Source organism: Perca fluviatilis, chromosome 5 (assembly GCF_010015445.1).
Source record: "Perca fluviatilis chromosome 5, GENO_Pfluv_1.0, whole genome shotgun sequence".
In the NCBI taxonomy this organism is placed as follows: Eukaryota; Metazoa; Chordata; class Actinopteri; order Perciformes; family Percidae; genus Perca; species Perca fluviatilis.
The window spans coordinates 21,362,350-21,377,605 of record NC_053116.1 but is presented as its reverse complement, the minus strand read 5'-3'; the positions used below and the strand labels follow the sequence as shown (position 1 = coordinate 21,377,605).

Below are 15,256 nucleotides of genomic sequence, written 5' to 3'. Positions count from 1 at the left end.
ATCTGACATAAACTGGAAACAATAAGGAATTTTGTGCAAACCACATTGGTTTCACAGGTTTGATAAGGGGATAGGAAGTATAGATTAGACAGCTGCAGTGCCCCAAAGCTAAAATATCAATAAGGGATTTGTTTGATAATTGACCAGTCATTAAATATGGATGGAAAGAGTGTCATATCTGAGTCTAATTCTGGTGCCAGGACAAATGCAGGAAGACCCATAATATAAGGCCTATCAGCTCTTCCTCTGCTGTCTTCTAACCTACATTCATAATAAGAGAAAAGGTTTCATAGTCACTCACACACTCGCATTACTTTAGATCACTATATCATACCTGACTTTAAATATCTACTTTGAATTGATTATTAGTTTAAATTAATTAAAAAAATATCTTGTCTTGAGTAATAACCTCATTCAGGAATGCATAAACTGAGCAATAACCAAGTTAACCCTAGAAGATTAAATCCATGTAACCACTTACTATTGTTGCTGTCTGTTTCATGCTTTGAAACCAATAATCAGATTGGGGGGGGAAACTGAATTTACTTAACATGTTTAGTTTGGCATTATCTTTAGGACATAAAAATCATTGTATAATCATAAAAAAAGTATATATAACATAATTTACTGTTTAATAAATACAATGGGCTACTGACTGAAGGTAAAACAACAAAGATGTCATCAGATTATTTTCACCGCCTTTAACATTATCTGAATGAGTGCAACCCATTTCTTATGTCATGAAAAGAGAGATTTCAAGATTTTACATTTCATTAATAATAACAGTGGGGGGTGGCAAGTTAGAAGGAATTTGTTCCATCAATACATGTTTCCTTCAAATAGACCATTAACCACCAGCACGTTTTTAACAAATAACACTAAATCAGAAAGCCAAGAATAATCCAAACTGAATTTCCTAAAACATTTAGTCTGAGACAATATTAAGAACATAAAAAGGTAGCCTAATTAGGCTATTCTATATTCTCACAGTTTTCACCTTTTTCAACATTATCTCTATGAGTGAAGCCCATTATTTAATGTAATTTTTATGACAACAACATAACCTTCTTTTTGTTGTTTTATTTTGTCATTTGTCACAAAAGAAGAATGCAAACATTCTGGCATGTTTCATTTCAAACTAATGTTTAGATCCTGTTTAAAAAGGCATTTTATGATTTAACATTTTCAATAATATGAACAGTCAAATATGTTGATGTGTTTTGAAAATAATGTAAGACTGGAAGATTGTAATTCACAACAAACATTTTTATTTACAACACACAGCCGTGACTTCGGTGGCAGAAGAGGACGTGCAGCAGGCAGCCCTCCCCTTTAAACATGCACGCACACACCCCTTTAAACGCGTCACTCGCCAGGCTGGCTGGCTGGCTGGCTAGCGTTTGGCGGTGTGGTGTGTGCGGTCGGACTGTGGTTGTGTTTCAGGTCTGGTCGTGTTGATAACGACACACTTTGGACGCATTTCATCTTGGAGAGATGGGAATTTTGAAGAAATGTCTCTAAAAGAAATTGCCCTAACACTGCTTGCCCTGTTCGGGTTAGTGGCAGTCGGTAATGGTAAGTTTCATCTGAGTACCTCTCCGGCTTTTGTCTCGATGTGTTTTCCTGGACTGGGCATCGCCTGTTGTCGCTCATCGTCATGGCGCTCTGTGTCGGGAATTTGGCTAACCTTGTCTCGCTAGCGTCGACATGAAAACCACCCGAACCAACGCTGCTTTGTTTATTTGTGGTTGATTAAGACTTTTATCGACTGACAAAAACCCGACGTGTGAATGGTCGTTTATTGAACACGGAGCAAGTAGCTAAACCACAACAACAACATGGTGGTGCTGTTTGTTTCGAGGCGCCAGCTAGCATTGGCTAGCCAAGTGGATAATGAACTGTTTAAAGTTGAATACTAATGATAATTGTGCTTTGTTTGTGAGCTTCAAGACTTAACTAATTCAAATAATTTTATTATGGCGTATAGGTATACTAGATAAGTGACTAATAAGTATACAGTCGACTGATGTTGTGAAGTTATCTGTTGCTGTTATGCTAACAGTATTTTCAAAATAATCTCATTTTGGCTTGTGACTGCTTATCACTGTAAATTGCTTGGACACAACACTGCAATGATAGCAGACTGTTAAACATGTGCAATGTGGTCACTTACAATTTCGTCACATGTTGTGTGCACTGGATAGAGCAAAAAGGAGTCCCTGAATGAAGGCCTAACCTACTGTGTGCATGAAATGTGTTTTTGAGTGTAAACACTGGCAGCTCTTCCATTGGTGTCCATTTGTAAGGACTGAAAAGGCTGCTTAGTGGCCTCCAGCAGAAAGTGAATGCTGGCATAAGGTGACAACAGCCGTGTATTCAGCTATTCCAGACAGAAGTCAGGGTTGAAGTCTGGGTTCATTGTAATGGAAATGTGGCAAGTGGGGTCTTTTGAGGCGTCAGTTATGGGGCTGCTTCAGTCTGAATGTTCCCCGTCTGCTGGGGCAGCTGATACCCAGCTCCACACCACAACCTCAGTTGGGCATATATGTTGTACTAAACTTGTGTTTGCCTCTGCAGCATGTCTACTCACTTATCTTTGACTTTACTCGTAACGCCACACTTCACATCAGGATTTCATAGATTTTCATTTGAGACACAAGCATGTTGTGGGTTACGCAAGCCTCCCATTTGTTTTTGCCATTTGTCCTACCTTGTTGCAACTTGCCACTCATCAGATAAACTTAGTAATAAAAAGACAACTCCTGTGTGCCAGGATAAATATCCTGACTACTTTTAAACTATTGAATCATCATTCCAAGAATCGTATAAATATTCCTCCCCCACTTAGTCTAGATAAGGGTGCAGAACACCAAGGTTGATCAGTTCATTTAAGGCATGCTAAAAAAACAAACTGATCACACCTAAGTGATCAGTTTGTTTGACTGGGTTACTCCAATATTAGCAGTGATGTGTGAGGGGAGAGTGGGGGTGGCTGTGTGGCCTGAGCAGACAGGGGGTGATGATGGGTTTGTCCAGCTGGCGGGGTCTTCCGTTTAAGGGGCCCACAAGTCTGTCTGGAGCCATGGTTTCACACCATATAATGGATTGCACCATGCAAGGACTGAAACCAGACAAACCTGAAAGTAGCTGCACAAGAGTGGATTCCAGGCCTGTGGCAAGGGTAGTATGTTTGTATCTGTCACATGTTGACTTCATAAGGATTAGAGTCACTAGTTTTATGGGCATTACTGCCTTTTGTGACGCAGTCTGCCTGGGTGCATTGAACACAATAGCAATGTGATATGGGCACTGTCAACCACACTGCCGTGAGGTAGGGCGCGTCCCTCTCTTTCTGCTTTCCTCCCTCTTCCCTATTCTCTATCTGTCCCACAAAAGGCCTGGTGCTTTATCAGAATTTAATCTACTCTGTTATCTGTGGTCCCACTTCTGCTTTCACTTACTCACTGCCACCAATAGGGTGTTGAATCCAGCTTTAGAATGGGATGTGGTTGTTTTTTTTTCTAGGGTTAAAGGAAGGCCTTTGGTTAGATGAGCTCCTGCTCTTTAACTCTGCACTCAATTTTAGTAGCCATTCCACATGCTATCAAGTCTATGCCAGAGTCTTGCCATTACCTAATGTGCCACTGTGTAAAATCAAAGTCAGGGCGATTGGAAACAGAAAAGTCCCTACTTCTCAACTTGTTCAGGGAACTGCCTGTGCAGACCTAAACTCTGCTACAGGTGTTGTTTAATGTCAAATTTGATGTGAATGAGTTCATTTGGAGTAAGCATGAGCTAGTCAGATTGGAACATGTGTGCACCTGCCCATTAGATCAGAGCCAAGGGAATGTACGGAGATAGGTTGGAACTTATTGGGTTCAAAGGTGTGTTTCTGTAAAGAGAAGAGTGTGGACAGGGGAGGGGTGGTGGTAATATTTCCAGGCTTAAGCTTGAAAAGGAGAAAGCTGTTTTGTTATTTCCTAAACTTGTAGCAGTTGTCAAGGCCTGTTCGACAGGATCCCTGCAGCTAAATCATGATTACATTAACTTGCACATCCTCTATATAAATTGTCAATTTATTCCATGGTCCGGACACATCCTCCTTTACAAATCTGTGTTTACCAACAGTTTCTATAAAGGCGCTGACACACCAACCTGATTATTTGGTGTGTCAGAGTGTTAATGGCACGTTAGTGGCACTGAGCCAGTCACTGTCAAGTCAGGTCTGGGGAGGGGTCTAGTTTTCCCTCTATAATGACCAGTGTCTTTAATGACCTCCGTTGGTCCGGAGGCCCAGGGCCCTAATTGCTACAGCAGACAGCGTAGCCTCTGACTGACCCAGCTCCGCCATTACTGATGCTGGACCACAAGGGATTACTACCACCGCAGAGCCAGCAAGTTCACATTTGGTTGCCCACTTCTCCATTCTGTTAATTTACTCTCAGCACTTTGACTTTGTTTAAAGGGTTTTTGTAGTGTCATTGGTAAAATGACACCTGCTGTTTGTGCCATACCTTAAATGTACTTGGAGAGTTGTTATTTTCACAGTGCACCCAGACAGGCCCAGTAGCTATGCGAGTTCATGTCTATAGGGCAGAACCTGACACCCATCCTCCATTACATGTCTCTTTGTAGAAGTGTTTGATTTGTTTTTTGGCAGTTGTTGGAATGTAGATCTTAGACTTGCTCTGCCTCGTAATCTTCTGCTTGAAGGTGTGCGGTCTACTGAGTGGTGTGATCCAGCGAAGGGAAGCTGGTAGGAAATCTTTTGCCTGCGAATATAGTGTGAATGTAGATTATCTAACTAGTGGTTAAAGTACGATTCAAACCTCTATCTCTCGCCTTTCTCGGTCCTCCATGTTGACACTGGCTTAAACAGAAGAGGGTGTGTTTCACTTGGCAGTTAAGCAATCACCTTTGCAATACATTCCAATATTCAAAGTTGCTCCTTTTGAGTTGTAAATGTTTTTTTAATAGGCACGCAACATTTCAATATTAAATGTAGCACAAGTCTCTGCAGTGTCCTGCTATGCCCTGCTATGCCATGAACTACTACAAGTACTATTTCTAGTCACTGTTCCATTATCTTTATTGTGACTATTATAACCAGCACCGTCAGACACCGCCTACCAAGAGCCTGTGTCTGTCTGAGGTTTCTCCCTTAAAGGAAGTTTTTCTCACCACCAAGGTTTCTTCCTAAAACGGAGTTTTTCCTCGCCACTGTCGCACTAAAATGTTTGCTCTTGGGGGAATTACTGGAATTGTTGGGTCTTTGTATATTACAGAGTGTGGTCTAGACCTACTCTATCTGTAAAGTGTCTTGAGATAACTCCTGTTATGAATTCTATAAATAAAATTAAATTGAAGTCTTTGTGACTGTCCCTGTGTATTTCCTATACCAACGCAGCGTTAAGGTTGGACTATTTGATAACCAGAAGAAGTTTTTTTGGTTTCGGAACATAATCTCGTTATGCATTGCATGCAAAATAACTGGAGCTAATCATTGTTTGTTTTCCCATACATGCCATTGCTATCTACAATATCATGTTTTTGTTTTAAATGGTATTCCTGAACTTTTTTTTCAGTTGTCTTTTGTGAAAAATATTTGTATTCTCTTTGGTTCTTAAAAAGTATGCGTCTTCAAAAGAAATGTTATACAATTGGATTTTAGTAAAAGATGGAGGCACTGAGCAAAAGAGTTTCAGCACTGATGCTAAATTTCAGATAACTTATGATGAGAAATGCATAAATGTTTTTCTATGAAACCCTTTTTTTCCATTTAACAATTTTGGTTTTAAATCAGGAAATATTTGATATTTGATCAGCTTTTGGTACTTCAGGTTATTTTGGTCTGTAACAAAACATTGTTGAGGTTTGATACCCAGCTGTAACTGCAGTAAAACCTTTTTAACAGTTGTCGAAAGACAGAAAAGGAGTAATTTTTATGTCTCTGGTCTGCTATTACTCAGAAGGGGTTTTAATCTCAAAACACATGGCAGATGCATTGGCTCACAGTACTGCAACATGCTGGGGCATTGTAAAGGCAACATTGACCAGTTTGGGAATTTGAGCAGCAGCATAAAGTCCAAAGTGAGCCTTTGCTCACACTTGTGTGCCTTTTGAACTCATTCAGGGCAGCGGATGACAGACAGGATGGGATGTAGCCTAGAGGGTGGTGGTTGGTAGAGATAGTAGTAGCAGCCTCGGCCCCAGAGACTTCACTTTAGAATCAGATCAGTAATCTGACCCTGAGATGCAGACAAAGGTAATGACTTTCCTCCTTCCCCTAGCATTGATCTGTGTGTGTGTGTGTCTGTGTCTGTGTCTGTGTCTGTGTCTGTGTCTGTGTCTGTGTCTGTGTGTGTGTTGTGTGTGTGTGTGTGTGTGTGTGTGTGTGTGTGTGTGTGTGTTGTCTGGTGGCGTGCGTGCACACTGTCTGGTGGCGTCTGCTTGGTCTTGATCAGCTCTCAGTCTGGTATCTGTATGGATCTAATTTCATTCAGCCAGTGCATTTTGGTAATGGTGCGCACAGACAGTCTCTCTGTGTCGCTTAGCTCCCAAAAACCCACTGCCCTGTGCCGAGCATGTGTATTTTCCACAGACTTTATCATCTTACCAGACTAGAAAGTTCACCTCCTGTTTTGACTGGGTTGCTCTGCATGAGTAGGTCACATATATACACTTGCATACACACACAATGAAGGTTAATGTGTAAAGGTGTTTGGATTGGGACTATATTGTGGTTTTTAGTTGGGTCCTAGTTAAAGCGATGCTGGTTATGGCAACAATGTTTTATTAATCCCTTCCTCACTGTGTCTGCCATTTCCTGTCTCAACATGAACAGAATGATACAAACTTCACACACTCGCAGCTTAAAGCAGTCGCTCTCTGGACTGTGTTCTCCCTTTTTTCTTCTTTTTTTTTTTTTTTTTTTTCACTATTCTCTTCTCCTGTTATTTACCCCCTCCCGTAAGTCAAAGTCTAGACTGGGTTTTAATGACAGTCGCAGCTGGTCACTTGGGCAGACCCCAACCGCGGCTGGGGGCCTCTGTAAACCCCGCTCGTTACCCCCTCTGCTCCCTCCCCTTCATATTGTCCAGACCAATTTGGGACCAGCCCCCATCCTGTCTGGCCCGGGGCAGCCCCCAAACATCGGGGTATTTACTGTTAACCCTGGTCTGTTCTCTGCGTGCCACCCATCCCCCCTCGCTGCTCCACGCAAAAGTACTACCCCCCACTCCACTCTGCTCTTTGTTCGTGCAGGGCCAGTCCAATCCCTCCTCATGTCGTCTTAATCTCCACACAAAGGACCAGTGTAAAGACCACCAATTATGTGGATACAAGAGCAGAGTTCACTTAAAATCCGCATAGACCCGGCCTCTACTCGGATCCATGTGTATTTAGACTTGATATTATTCCTTCAAGTCTAGCTTTGTAACACTTACTGCTCTGAATCCAGTGAGCTATGCAGAGCACTGTGCAAACAGCATTTCAGTAAATGTGAGTGGGCCAGGGGTACTTTCTTTGACATTGTTTGAATTAGTCATGTGCAAGTGCCCTCCCTGTCTTGCATGACATTCATTTAGAATTTACATTTTCGTTATTTTTGGAAGTCTTGGTTTCACATTGTGCCATCTTTTATCGAGTGTTGTTAAGGGCATGGTGATACTGCATTCTGTGGTATCCGTGATTTGTCAGCTGGTACAGATGTTTCTATAGAGGTTTCCCTTTTTAATATTTCTGGTTGTATAATAGGCAATGTTGCAAATCTGTGAGCAGCAGTTTGTGGCAGTTTTGGATTTTTGCTTCAAATTGGTGATTGACCTTGATTTGTTAGGTATTTAGTAGGGGTGGGGGAAAAAATCGATACAGCATAGTATCGCGATATTTTTCGTGGCAATACTGTATCGATACACAGACGCCAAGTATCGATCTTTTATTATATATGTGTTGGTCAGTCTGTCTGCTTGACAATCCCCATTTTGCAGCGATACAATTGAAGTGAGATGAACAAACAGAGAAATGTATCTTTTTAGATAAAACAAATGTTGACAAAATTTTCCTTTGGGGACATCATTTGAAACTGGGAAAAATTTGAAGTTGGAAAAAAGGTAATAAATTGCAATATATCGCAGAATATTGCAATATGTTTAAAATCGCAATAATATTGTATCGTGACATAAGTATCGTGATGATATCGCATCGTGAGGCCTCTGGTGATTCCCACCCCTAGTATTTAGGTAACTGGATTGGGTTATTTTATCTATAAATGTTTTTATTTTTTTATTTTTTTTATATCTATCAATATATAAAATAACCTATTCTTTCATAGATCTCCATATGGACCACCCATAGTGTTGATGCTGGTTTGTGTGGAAACAGGCTACATATGGTATATTCACATGGTAGCCTTTAACGAAAGGGAAGACTTGCCACAAACCAAACTCTTGGTAGACCACAAACCATCCATGGCGACTCAGGAAGAGGATGTGTGTGTTTTCAGCCATGTTTGGTTTTCTTCCTGAGCTTCTGTCTGTAAATCTGCGTACCCATCTGTCTTACCACACACAGGCTTCATGATGGATGTGCCTGTTTATTTCAGATCATGCTGTTCTTATCAGATTGCCGTTGTTAATTTGTTGCTGTATATTGATGCAATGTTTTGGTCGTAAGAACACTTTTATAGCCTTCAGTTTGATTCTTACGAGAAAAATGAAGGACATTAAATCTACAACAGCCTGACTATAATGCTAGTCATCTCACAACAATGTTTTTTTTTTTTCTTTTTCAAATGTCACTTTTACTTTGAGGATGGATCGATCAAAGTGGCTCCTGTCTGGACTCACTAGCTGATTTATTTAACTGAACCAGTAAACATCATGCCTTCTAATGGAAGGGACTCAAGTTGTCTGAATTTGATGTTGGATATCCAGCGTCCTCCAGCTTTCTAACCTACAGCTGTTACTCATGTCATCTGTTTTATTTGGCTAAACTATTTGCTCCATTAATGCTGCAGATTAGCATGATGTGGTACACGGCTTGTTTTTTCTCTTTATCAGGCCCAGCCTGCTTTACCTCTGTGTAATCTGGAGGAAATTCCATCTGCATGCGAACTGTGGTGAATTTGGACACACTCCACCAAGAGTTCCTGCCACTTTCCCGCTCACCTCCTGGAGAGCAACACACGCACGCACACACACACTAAACAGATGAGAATTATTACTGAAACAAGTGTTACGCATTTTCCATCACTGTCAGTGGAAAAGCATAGACACATCAGCATACACACTACATGCCCAAAAAATGCTCCCCCACAGAAAGCAACCTTCAAAAGTTCAGTTAGGGGAAACCACTCCTATGACATCAGGGTTTGTGGTTTTGGCCACTTGAATGCTACATGCTGATGGCGCAATCAGTGTAGTCATTTGGACTTTTTAAAAAAGAAAAGGAAAAAAAGAACTCCACAAAAGCCTAATCGTGTGACGACTCCTTTAGTTCAAGAATGCGTTAAAATCTGCTGACACCTTTTTGACAGAGACCCAAGTTGGTACAAACAGGGGAGATCAGTGAGCTCATGTGGTCAAAGAAACTCTTAGGATAAGAAACCGTGGATTAGTGGAAGCTTGCCACTCTTAAAATCTTTTCTTTCCTGTGGGCCAGACATTGTCAGTGGTCCAACCGCTACTGAGCCTCTTTCTTTTTTCTTTTTTTTTTTTTTTTTAGGAAGAACAAGGATTGAAATTCCTGTCTGCTTTGTGTCTCCTCCTGTGTTGTTGTTGGTACGGCGGTCTTGTCTTTGCCAAGTCCACAGCGTTTATTCCTGACTGGTCTAGCCTTTGTTTTCTGATCAAGGATCAGCTCTTCGCCTCACTTGCGGCCTTGTTGTCAGTCATACAGTTTGTCTTTCACCACTGACAGGGGTTCAATTGAGCTAAGCTGCTTCCCTGTGTTTTTTTTTCCAAGTGAAAACTAGTCCCCCAATCATCCAGCCTTGCCTGGTCCTGCTTTGCACTTTGTTTGGTTGTAGAAAACCTTGGAAGAAGCCTTTTGTGCTGACCCTACTCTAAATGAGAAGCATGTGTGCTATGACTCAAAATCACATTTCACTCTATCTAATCAGTTTGCGGTTTCTTGCTCTCTGGATTGCCCAACCAACTCTGGTTCTGTTTTAGATGTGGCAGATTTGTGCGGACTCTGTGGCGGCGACAGGTTCCATTGTGTTACCTTTTTAATAGGTCCCCACGCAGAAGTGTGCTGTATTTAATAAAACTCCTGTCTCATTAGCTTAAACAGTGGCAGCTCTCTGTGTCAATGTGAGAGGAATGGAGCAGAATGCTGCATTGGGGATTTGGCAGGAGCCCTCTTCCCTTGTTGGGTTTCACTTTGTCTGTCCCACTGGGCAGGTCTGTCTCCACCCTGCGTGTTTGGGTTCTTCTGCAGTGAAGGATCTGATTTCAGGGCCGCCAGGGCTGTCTGGCGGCTGCTGCTCAACTCCAAGCTCTGAATGTGCATGTCACAAAATGCCTACATCTGAATGGGACAAAACACTCTTTAGATCCTGTGTTGAAACGAGGTGTTAGCTTGCCCCCTGCTGGACTTATTGAAGAAGTGAATCATTTTTGTTTGTTTTGTTTTTAACCTCATGGCTCTCTATCTGATAAATTGGTATTTACTCAACTCCCTCTGTCCTTTCCCGCAGCTCTACGTTGTAACTGCACGAACTGTGAGAAGACCAGCTATGAGTGTGAAACGGATGGCGCCTGCATGGCCTCCACATACTTCAACCAGGGGAAGGAGCAACACGTACGCATTTGCATCGACCGGGACAACCTGGTCCCCCCTGGACAACCTTTCTACTGTCTGAGTGCGGAAGGCCTGCTCAACACACATTGCTGCTATGTAGATTACTGTAACAGTATTGAAGTCCCTGGTAAGGCATCAAACAACAGAACTCTTTCAGTTCCACAGAGGCACTGTTTCAATTTAAAGTAACCACCTCTGCTTTTCCGTTTTTGTTTTGCCCTCCTAGTCCCAACAAAAGAGGGGGACTGGTCAGCCTCATCGAGCTCCTGGGGGCCGGTGGAGCTGGTGGCGGTCATCGCAGGGCCGGTGTTCCTTCTCTGTGTGCTGCTTATGGTCGGCGTGTTCCTGTTCCAGTATCACCAGAGGGCCTATAGCCACAGGCAGAGGCTGGAGGTAGAGGACCCATCATGTGACCATCTGTACTTGGCCAAGGACAAGACCCTGCAGGACCTCATCTATGACATGTCCACCTCCGGATCAGGCTCTGGTCAGTACAAGTTGCCCATCTGACGTGACATACTTGAAGTAATGAAAAAGAAAAGTTTTTGGTTTTGGAAAACCCATTTTCTTAAACATGTCTTTTCTTGTTAGCCAGAACAGCAGCAGAACAGTCTTCAGTTTGTCATTTTATAAATATCCAAATTAATGATTATTCAACTGCGACACTTGGTCCCAAAATGATCCTGACCTAGAATCCACAGGGAATGTTGGCTAATGTTTTGTTTTTCTCACTACTGCCCCCTTCAGGTTTGCCCCTGTTTGTGCAGCGGACGGTGGCTAGGACCATCGTGCTACAGGAGATAATAGGAAAGGGTCGTTTTGGTGAGGTGTGGAGAGGGAAGTGGAGGGGAGGAGATGTGGCGGTGAAGATCTTCTCATCCAGAGAGGAGCGCTCCTGGTTCAGAGAGGCTGAGATCTACCAGACAATCATGCTGCGGCACGAAAACATCCTGGGATTCATTGCAGCAGACAATAAAGGTGAGGAAGATTGTGGGCTGTCTGGAAACCACCCATGTAATACGAAAGTAACTGTAAAAATAAGTCTTTTTCAAAGCAAAATGAAAAGGAGGTACAGATAGTTGAAAGGGATCCATATTTATTTAATTTGTGGATGTCCAGAAATTCTGCTACCCAGTTTTAATTTAAGCAAAGGATCCATTATCTCACTGAAATAGAATTCCGTGTACATAGTCCTACTGTACATGTAAATTGCAAATTCTTTTTTTGTGTGTGCTTTCTTTTAGACAATGGAACATGGACTCAGCTGTGGCTGGTGTCAGACTATCATGAGCACGGCTCTCTTTTTGACTACCTGAACCGCTACTCTGTCACCATCGAGGGCATGATCAAACTGGCCCTGTCGGCTGCCAGCGGCCTAGCACACCTACACATGGAGATCCTCGGCACTCAGGGTGGGATGAACTGTCGCGTTGAAGTGCAGTCCAAAATAAATACAATGAATAAACTAATAAAAACACAGCAGGGACATGAAAGTGCACACCATTGTTATTTGCATTCAGCTAGCATGTTGCTATTTCTGCTGAGCTCTTGATGCAAACGTATTGATGTGTTGTCTGTTCTCCTGCAGGTAAGCCAGGCATTGCTCACCGTGACCTTAAGTCTAAAAATATCCTGGTTAAGAAGAACGGCATGTGTGCCATAGCTGACCTCGGCCTGGCAGTCCGCCACGAGTCAATCACAGACACAATCGATATAGCACCGAACCAGCGCGTGGGCACTAAGAGGTAAATGTTTTCATACTTATTCACTTAAAAGCACACAAGTGGAGATATACATTAGGGATATTTGAAGGCTACGTCTGGCTACATTCTGTATTATTTTATTGTCTATTGCCATCCTTATCCTTTTTCTAAATCCATGTAAGTTAATGAAAATAAAATTAAAGTTGTTTATCAGTGTTTTAAGCCCCCGACGTCTCCTTCTAGGCAGCGCTGCCTGGAAGGCACTAGGATTAGGTAATAGTTATGGTTAGGTTTAGGTGCCTTGAAGTCAACGGTCGCAGCGCTGCCTGGAAGGAGACGTTGGGGGCTTAAAACACCATCGAGCATTAAAGTTATTATTCTGAAAGGAGTAAATGACTTTGAAAAGTCAGACTTTTTTAATATATAAATATGTTTAGCCAAATTTATCAATTTGCCTCAGCTCTTTGGCCCTTTCAGAAAAGCACAGTGATGGATGTTTATTTGTGCAGATGTAATGGCCATTTAAAAAAAAAAAGCCCTTTTGACCAGTGACATTATTATTATTATTATTATTATTATTATTATTATTATTATTATTATTATTATTATCCAAAAACTTTACAATTTGGATTCCTTGAACCTTACTAAATAAGATCATTGAAAAAAGGTCTGGTGATGGTTTACTCAATCATATAAACTTTCTCATTTCTGCCTTTGTGTCTACCTTCAGGTACATGGCTCCAGAAGTCCTGGACGAAACCATCAACATGAAACACTTTGATTCCTTCAAGTGTGCTGACATCTACGCGCTGGGCCTGGTGTACTGGGAGATTGCACGCCGCTGCAACGCAGGAGGTACGACCACACACAGCAGCTGATGGAAAGAAATGAATCGGTCTAATGTACAGGCGCGTGAAGCCAGAGACTGAGAGCTTCCTCATTGTGTACTGCAGGTATCCACGAGGAGTACCAGCTGCCCTACTACGACCTTGTGCCCTCTGACCCCGCCATAGAAGAGATGAGGAAGGTGGTGTGTGACCAGAAACTGAGGCCCAATGTGCCCAACTGGTGGCAGAGCTACGAGGTATTTCACACTCTATGTGCACTATATACCAACAGCTGACTGTTTTCTAAAAATACATTCAGTGGCTGTATGGAAAAGCAGTTAGACAGTACAGGACATCCTGACTTAATGGAGCTGCCCCCTTAAATTGTAATGAATCCATTTTTTTTATTTTTCATATTTCAAATTTTAGTGCTTTTGTTTCCTGATCAGGCTGCATTTAATGATACACAAAACCTTTAGAATACCTCCATTTGATTAAATATTGTACTATATGGTTGAGAACAATTATAATTACTGTTGTCATTGTCAGCCAGCTTTAATAGTAGGTTTGACTGTTTGACACGTTTTGGATTAAAATGTTGTTGTTGTTGTTGTTGTAAATGTTTCTAATGTCTTTCCTGCAGTCACTGCGTGTGATGGGGAAGATCATGAGGGAGTGCTGGTATGCCAACGGAGCAGCCAGACTGACAGCACTGCGCATCAAGAAGACCCTGTCTCAGCTCAGTGTGGAGGAGGACGTCAAGATGTGAGCGGCGAAAAGGCGTGCTGGAGACGCACAACCAGACCACCCTCCCATAGGAAACGAACACTAAAGACAGACTGCAAATGAAAACCCTGCCAGTTTTAAAGCCACACTCCAAGTTGTGACGAGGCCTACCTCACCTTTTTAGCCAAAACTACTGAGAATCACCCGTCCCCTCTTGACTTTTCTCGCCCCATCTCCTTTTCTCGCCCCCCTCTGTTCCCATTCAACCTCCCCTTCACCATGGGCCGCAAAACTACAGCACTACCACTGTTAATATCATCCCACTCAACCTTTTTCTGTTTTCATTTCCCATGGCAGGAATTATTACTATTGTACAGTGACAGGATTTAAATTTTTACCTCTCTGAAATGTGTCCCGTGACGGACTAACCGTGTGTGTGTGTGTGTGTGTGTGTGTGTGTGTGTGTGTGTGTGTGTGTGTGTGTGTGTGTGTGTGTGTGTGTGTGTGTGTGTGTGTGTGTGTGTGTGTGTGTGTGTGTGTGTGTGTGTGTGTGTGTGTGTACTACTAGCAATGTTTCTATCTCCTTAGACACAAAGATGTCCTTTTGGTGTAGGCTGTAGCTTATTACACACATCCCGTGATCAGACAGTTGGTAAATAAGCACGAACAGCCAGATTTAGCTTTTTAATCCCTCACTTGAATATCATTCGAACAGAAACGAGTCGCACTCAACTGTAGCTTCCTCATCATGTGTGACCCCTGCAGGTATCACATAACGGATGTGGTCCAGTCCTGGTGTTAGTTTGAAATGTGGCAGGGATATTGTTTGGGATGGTTTTACTTTTATTTATTTGTCAATAGTTTTTATTTCATATTGATGCAACACTGTGAGATGAGATGTGACGAGCCAGAGTCTAATATGTTATGAAAGTTAATGTTGTAGTTCAGTCCAAGTCTTCACCATCTTTCAGATGTTAGATTAAGGGGTTGTTTCATTCATTCTAAAAGATACGGAGCGCAAATGTGAATGTAGCCGTAACCCCCGTTGGCGATAGGTGATGACATCGGGCACACTTAGCAAATAAGAGGCGTATGAAATGGCAATGAAAAATACTATTTTGTTGTTTGTTTGTTTTTTGAATATATTTTTGTGTTTTGTGTAAAGACAAGACACTCATGATGGGTGTTTTACTTTGA

The 15,256-nt window shown here is 42.1% G+C and overlaps 1 protein-coding gene across 1 annotated transcript; it reads left to right on the top strand.

The window, feature by feature from the left end:
• Nucleotides 1-1,371: 1,371 nt before the first annotated feature.
• Nucleotides 1,372-14,306, top strand: acvr1ba (activin A receptor type 1Ba). The gene is made up of 9 exons (XM_039801193.1): nt 1,372-1,575; nt 10,700-10,930; nt 11,030-11,290; nt 11,551-11,781; nt 12,048-12,215; nt 12,392-12,548; nt 13,237-13,361; nt 13,460-13,590; nt 13,977-14,306. Exons 1-9 carry the CDS (start codon nt 1,512-1,514, stop codon nt 14,100-14,102), a joined length of 1,494 nt encoding a protein of 497 aa, XP_039657127.1. The 5' UTR covers nt 1,372-1,511; the 3' UTR covers nt 14,103-14,306.
• The last annotated feature ends 950 nt before the right edge of the window (nt 14,307-15,256 follow it).

Coding starts and splice junctions, on each gene's coding strand:
- acvr1ba (XM_039801193.1), top strand. CDS start 1,512: ATGTCTCTAAAAGAAATTGCCCTAACACTGCTTGCCCTGTTCGGGTTA. Junction 1,576..10,699: donor GTTAGTGGCAGTCGGTAATG/GTAAGTTTCATC, acceptor CCTTTCCCGCAG/CTCTACGTTGTAACTGCACG. Junction 12,216..12,391: donor GGAGATCCTCGGCACTCAGG/GTGGGATGAACT, acceptor GTTCTCCTGCAG/GTAAGCCAGGCATTGCTCAC.